This window comes from Mandrillus leucophaeus, unplaced genomic scaffold, assembly GCF_000951045.1.
Source record: "Mandrillus leucophaeus isolate KB7577 unplaced genomic scaffold, Mleu.le_1.0 Scaffold31, whole genome shotgun sequence".
Taxonomy (NCBI): Eukaryota; Metazoa; Chordata; class Mammalia; order Primates; family Cercopithecidae; genus Mandrillus; species Mandrillus leucophaeus.
Genome location: NW_012103254.1, coordinates 6,724,285 through 6,731,346, shown reverse-complemented (window position 1 = coordinate 6,731,346; position 7,062 = coordinate 6,724,285). Strand labels below are relative to the sequence as shown.

Below are 7,062 nucleotides of genomic sequence, written 5' to 3'. Positions count from 1 at the left end.
ATATATTTTCATGGTAGCAAATCAAAGAGGATTTCAATTAATTGATTATACTACTATAAGAATTTCTTGATTTTTAGAACACTTTTTGAATACCATAATAAATGTTGTAAATGAACTTACCTACAACAGACATTTCCGGAACACTTGCTGTATAGATTTCTTCTGGAAACGTGGGTTCATTGTCATTGATATCATGAATTTTGATCACAAACTCTGACTCTGGCTCTACTGGCCTCAGAGTTCTTCTGTTAATCGCTTGTGCACGTAGAGTATAAAAGGCCTTTTCCTCCCTATCAATTCGTCTTGTGGCATGAATATCACCTGTTTTTTCATCAATAATAAAAAGAGTACCAGCTCCATCTCCAGATAAGATATATTTGAGTGATCCATCTCCTTTATCTTGGTCTGAATGTAGCTAGGGGAAATAAAAAAAGAGTATATCCATGATAATGTATAAAGGTACATGAGGCTGAAAGAATTCACAGAAGGTTTTTCAAGTCTCATCACTGAGCAATGGGGTCGCCTATAGTAGTTCTTGAAATGAGAGTTGAATAAGTTTGATCACACTCATTTATACACTTTAAAGAATATGAATAGCCTTTTATATATCAGGATAATTTTTATCCTAAATGAAAAAAATGTAATAAAATTAAACTGAGCTCCTCTCTTTGCTTGGTAAATACTCATTTTCATGGGCAAATAAATTCTGTTTCAGATATAAGATATCAGTCCTGATAGGCTGGTGTAAACACTGCTCTCTCATCTCTTTCTGTGAATGGAAGATTATTTTATTCTTATAATTTGCAAAAAACTCATCTGCTATAAACTTGTTATTAGCTATTATATTTCTGTTGATGAATTAGTAATGTCTTAACTGTAAGACAAGCAAAGTTGTAGGAGACAAAGCTCTTACTTTAAAAGCAACGTACATCATTTTTTTGCTTATACAATAGACAGTGATTACCCCACAAACATTTGTAGTACTCAGAGCAGACAGATATCTACATAACACATGTCTTTATACTTTAAAGTTATAAATCAAATTAATGAACTATAAAATAAAATATGTTGTAGCCTCCTACCTTGTCAAATCTACCTTTTTAAAAACCTACAAGGACAAATTCTGTGCAGGAACAAGACAATACAAGGCCTGTGTCTTGCTCCTTTTCCTAAGCCTCTAACATAACCACACTGAAGTTTTGAGAATCAATTCATCACATCAAAGAGCTCTGCATACCTTCATGTGGACATCTCAACCCAATGTACATACCATCCTAGTGCAAATGCCACTCCAGGAGGCCATGTGTCATGGATAAATTCCATCTAGGTTATTTTTCAACAGCTGCCCTGAAGGCTAGCCAATAGGCTTAGGAATACATGTACTAGTCACTGAGTCTAACCTTTGGGCAATGGACTTAAAGAAGAGCCTCTTCTAAAACCTAGAAGCAAGCTCCGGAATGTTTGGGAAAGAAGTAATAGGCCCCAATGACCTTGAGAATTCTGGAAATGGACAGGCAGTTGCCAGATGGGTACACCTCCTGCCCCATATAGAATTCTTACTCTGAAAAGTAAAGCTTGGCCACAGGAAGAACAGATCTTGGCTTTGAAAAACGTAAGAAGTGTAAGGTTTTTTTAGTGTTACCGCCCTACCAATGAAAGCTTTTACATGCTAGAATCACAGTTTTATTATGTGCAATGTGATTATGCTTCAACAAATTGTTATGTTGTTACACATTTGATAAGAAATATTTTAAAAACTGTAGATCTTAATTTCTACAAAACATTTATTACAACAGACATCATTATAGACATGTTTTGTGTTTTAATATTTATATAAAATGTAGACATAAATCAGAATAGGCACACTAACCTACAGTCTACAGAATTAAGAATTCAAGACAGTAATCTTCAATTATATGAAAAAATACATAGAGTTACACATTTATCTAAATGTTTCATTTTTCCTCTTTAGACTGTTTACATCAACACTCATTTTCATCTAATTAAGTGTAGAATTTTAAACTAATTGCTTCCTATTTAAGAAGACTTTAGTTTATTTAATTGAAAGGTTCTTTTTTACTTATGAGAACTTATTTCAATGAACTTGCCCCTGAAAACATTTTTATGTAGACACCAAAATATTTAAAATAAATAAAATTTTATGCATATTTATCTTTAATGTATTGTATTATTTGTTATAACTGGGTCTACAAAAGCAGTCTACTTTTTGGTTAATGGAAGTAGTAATTAGCACTGAGCCATCAACTCTGGATAAAACTACATTTCTGGATAAACTGTTTATTAATACAGATATAACAGATTAAGAAAACTCCAAATGGACATATATTGTGGAGAAAAAGATAAAGAAGTCAGGGAGCAAATAGTTTCTTACTACATTTTTAGCTATTCATAAACAATAAAGTAAGGTTGAGAAGCTCAGGAAATAACTCCTTTTAACTAAAAAGCTTTCCGAAGTAACATGTGACTTTTATCCAGGAAACCACTCTTAAAAAAAGTCACAAGACTGATGCTTTACAGGAACTGAAAATGTACATAGTTGCTGGGAAACTTTCCAATTATATGCATGTGCAACACAGTGGCAATTTTCCAAGTTACAGATTTAAGCACTGCATGTTTCTTGTTCTGAGAATCAAAATAATTCAGGAAAAATTATTCATATTATCAATAATTTGATCAGATAACGTCATGTTTTATAGTTGACAGTTATATTTATTCCCTATGCATTCAATAATTTTAATTGAGAAATATTTGTTTATACTCATAAGAATCGTGTACTTCTTAATCAACAATTCCAGTTTCTGTGGAATAGTCAAACATTTTGTGAAATGGAAATTCACAAGACAGCCCCTAAAAAAGCCCCCAGGAATGAATGAGGATTTCTTAAGCTTACAATACCTAAATTATCAAAGAATGAGTAGAGGTTTGAACCTGGGGAATTTTTATATGTTATTAATTTTGCATTTTAGGAAGAACACTGCATAAATATAGAATACAGATTTGGAATGAAGAAGGATCTAAGGCAAGATAGGGGTCATTAAAACCCTTTCTCTATTCTAATCAGTTAGACATACAAAAAAGCTGCTAAGATGGTGAGATTTTAATTTTTATAAAGCTCAGTTTTGGAACATAAATCATAGCAGGATTTATTATCTTCACTTATACTACAGAGAGTGAAAATTAAATCTTATAATCGGACCACATACCGTGGGAGTTTGTGTTGGATTAGAAAATTGAACATGGTAGTAGGGAATCAAAGAGATGGAGTTTGCAAGTAGACTGTGGTTTTGAGAATCAGAAAATGAAAGGATTTCTACCTTCACCAACGGGAATACAATTAAGAGAAGCAAATTACAACTAAGAATTTATACAGATCGATTCTAAGACGACAGAATTACTATACGATTTTCTCAAGCCACTAGAGCCTGTACTAATGATAATGTGCATTTAAAAAGTCACAGAGGGAAACAAGTGATCGCTAGCACTAGAATAAAAGGCAAAAAGGACCATATTTGAGGGCATGACATTAGTCTATGTTTAATGAAAGATGGTCTCTGAAAACATATTTGATACATGGACAAGTAAAGAAACTAGAAGAGATACTTACTGTAATAATATTATGTGAATAATCTCATTGCACATAATAAAACTGTGATCCTGGCATGTAAAAATGTTTATTGGTAGGGTGATACAACTTAAAAACAACAACAACAACAACAACAAAAAAACCTTACACTTCTTATGTTTTTCAAAGCCACGATCTGTTCTTCCTGTGGCCACGCTTTACTCTTCAAGTAAATAAAGGAGGCAGAAAGATGAATTTCTAGATCTCCTGAGACTTAGGGAATAGCTCCTCTTGTAGATGAAACTGATGGGATACAAGAACTAAATAATAACAGGTCTATTGATATTGATGATTTCCTAACAGTTACAGAAACAGACCAAAGGACAAAGTTCTTGAGTTATAGTCCCCTTCCTAAGCTTCCCATCTTCTTTTTAAATTTCTCTTTATTTTTTAATTTTTCTCTTACTCTGCATATTTTTTCAACAGTTGTTCTGGTATTACCACCTTCCCTCATTCTTTGTGTGTCTGTGGCACAATTTTATTTCCTATTCCAATTCATACACTGAGTAATGATCAGACAAGGGTTAGTCTTTATAACTGCAGCTTTCTCATGACTCTTCCTTTTTTATTTGGATATCAGTTAATGATACTTGGATTTAAAAAACAAACATTTTATTGAACAAAAGAGTTTACATTGCTGAGAAGCTGGGATCAATGGGTCACATGCCAAAAAACTTAAAGTATCTACTTTGAAAGATAGGACTTATATATTGATTTGTGTGTTACTATTTTATTATGTGAGATATTAAGTTTTCTTTAAATATAAAAAAAATAGATTATTGTGGTTTTAGTTCCTCAGTAACACCTGTTCTTCGGTGTGAAACATTTGTGTCACACATTTTTAAAAAGAATTTTATGTTAATACTGACCTTTTCTTTCCTTGGGAAAAGTCTATTAAAAATTCACAACCTGCTGTGTTCCTCGTAAATTCACAACCAGATAAAGGACATGGCAAGATACATGACAACTAATGAAAATAGAACAACTGGTACTGCCCTGCACATTTAAAAGTCATTTTCCCATTCTTTAATTTTTTTATTCAGATATTTTTTAATTATAATACATTATTACATTTGTTTATATTAATTTTAATATTTAAAACCAAATGATAGATTGAATTTAAAGAAAAATTTAAACAAATTTTTTAATGAATGCCCGGTCACTTGAAATGTGTCAGTTTTCTGATAATATTATAACATTTCTTGCAAAACATATTCTTTGTATAAAATGAAGTTTATAAGCTAAAGGGGTCTTGCAGCCTATCTAGCTTAAGAGCATTTTTTTTGTTTGTTTTTAAAGAGGAGGAGAAGAATATCCAAGCAATTGTTTATCAAGTGGAAATGAAATAAACTTACACTTAAATATAGGGACAATGTTGGTAGGGCATTTTAGTTTTTATCTGTTCAGTCTGCTATAGCAAACGACAATCATGGGCCACGTGAAAACATTTCAATGACAGATTGCATAGACAATGGTAGTCCCACAAGTTTATAATACTGTATTTTTACTGTACATTTTCTACGTTTAGATATACAAAGACTTATCATTGTGTTATAATTGCCCACAGTACTCAGTAAAATAACATGCTGTACAGGTTTGTAACCTAGCAGCAATAGGCCCTACCATATAGCCTAGGTATGTAGAAGGCTACACCATCTAGGATTGTATGAGTACATTCCACAATGTTTGCACAATGACAAAATTGCCTAATGATGCATTTCTCAGAAGGTGAAGCTATGCATGACTGGACTACAGACTGGGTGGCTTATAAACAACAGAAATATACTTCTCACTATTCTGGAGACTGGGAAGTCCAAGATCAAGGTGCCAACAGATTCGGTGTCTGGTAAGGGCCCACTTTCTGGCTCATAGATGATACCTTCTGGCTGTGTCTTCACATGGTAGAAGGGCAAAAGGTCTTCCTTGAGGATCTCTTGCTAGAGCACTAATCTTATTCATGAGGTTTCTACCCTCACACCTAAGTGCCTCACAAAGGCCCCACCTCCTAAAACCATCACTTTAGGAGTTAGGATTTCAACATATGAATCATGGTGGCCAGGGCACAAATATTCACACCATAGCAAATCTTTAACTCTTAATATCAATTCATTTTTAGTTTCCTTTAATTGGGGAATTTTTCCCAAAAAAAAAAAATCTACAAAGTATGGAAAATTTAAGTAATTTGTTACCAAAAGGATAACATATAAAATATTTTACTCTTATTTTCACCATTGGCTAGAAGAAAAATAAAGAAAAAATTAAAATAGTGAAAAAACCGTATCTATCAATAGACACTTATATTGCTTATATTGTGAGATTATTTCTCATTCAGAATATTGATACCATTTTAGATATTGGTATTTGCTGGTATTTGATTTCATTCCAAAAACTGGGAAAGCAGAGATAATTAGAAATATATTTGTAGCATTATATTAGAAATATATTTGTAATAGACTAGTTTTTAGATAAATTTTGATGAATGAATCACAAGGATTATAACATTAAGTATCTGAGTTAAACAATTTATGCTAAGTTTTTATGCACATTAACCTGAAATAACAAAATTTTTGAATAGATTTTCAACTTACAGAGATAATTTATGCCTGATTTTCTTTCAGACAGCCAAAGTATTTTATATTTGTTGAAAAAAATGTAGAATGTGGCAAATATGCCGTCCTCTGCTGGTGGCATCATTAGTATTCTGCTCTAATTGCTCCAGTTGATAAACATAATATTACACAGAAAATAAAGCACTGAATCAAATAACTTTAAATTTGCACCCAATAAAAAAACAAAAACACATAGGTGAAAAATTGTCTGGCATGAGAAAGCAGCTGAAAGCATGCCAAAGCCAGCAAACACAATCTGGTCAGTAGTTAGTTACTCATGTTGTTGGGGCTGAAGAAAAATGAGGAGAATGGGAGAAAACCTTGAACTGGATGGAGTATGGGAAGATTACAGAGTCATACTGGCAATATAGTCCTCCAAGTGTAGTTTGCTCCCTCCAGAGCACTGTTTTAATATTAATGTACAGAAAAACAAGACCAATTTCATGAATCTTGATAAAACAATCCTTCCTTCAAAAATGGAAGGCTGGGTGCGATGGCTCACACCTACAATCCCAGCACTTTGGGAGGCCGAGGAAGGCGGATCATGAGGTCAAGAGATCGAGACTGTCCTGGCCAACATGGTGAAACCTTGTCTCTACTAAAAACACAAAAATTAGCTGGGCATGGTAGTGCATGTCTGTAGTCCCAGGTACTTGGGAGGCTGAGGCAGGAGAATCGTTTGAACCCGGGAGGCAGAGGTTGCGGTGAGCCAAGATCACGCCACTGCTCTCCAGCCTGGAGACAGATCAAGACTCTGTCTCAACAACAACAACAACAACAACAAAAATGGAAATGGAGAGGGCAAAAAAA

The 7,062-nt window shown here is 33.3% G+C and overlaps 1 protein-coding gene across 3 annotated transcripts in view; it reads right to left on the bottom strand.

The window, feature by feature from the left end:
• The window catches only part of CDH10 (cadherin 10, type 2 (T2-cadherin)), a 201,911-nt gene that overhangs the window by 56,669 nt on the left and 138,180 nt on the right, over positions 1–7,062 (bottom strand). For all 3 annotated transcript variants that reach the window (XM_011987414.1, XM_011987413.1, XM_011987415.1), the window contains one exon: positions 121–415. In XM_011987414.1, coding sequence (XP_011842804.1) covers positions 121–415 — 295 coding nt within the window. The remainder of the gene's footprint in view (positions 1–120; positions 416–7,062) is intronic.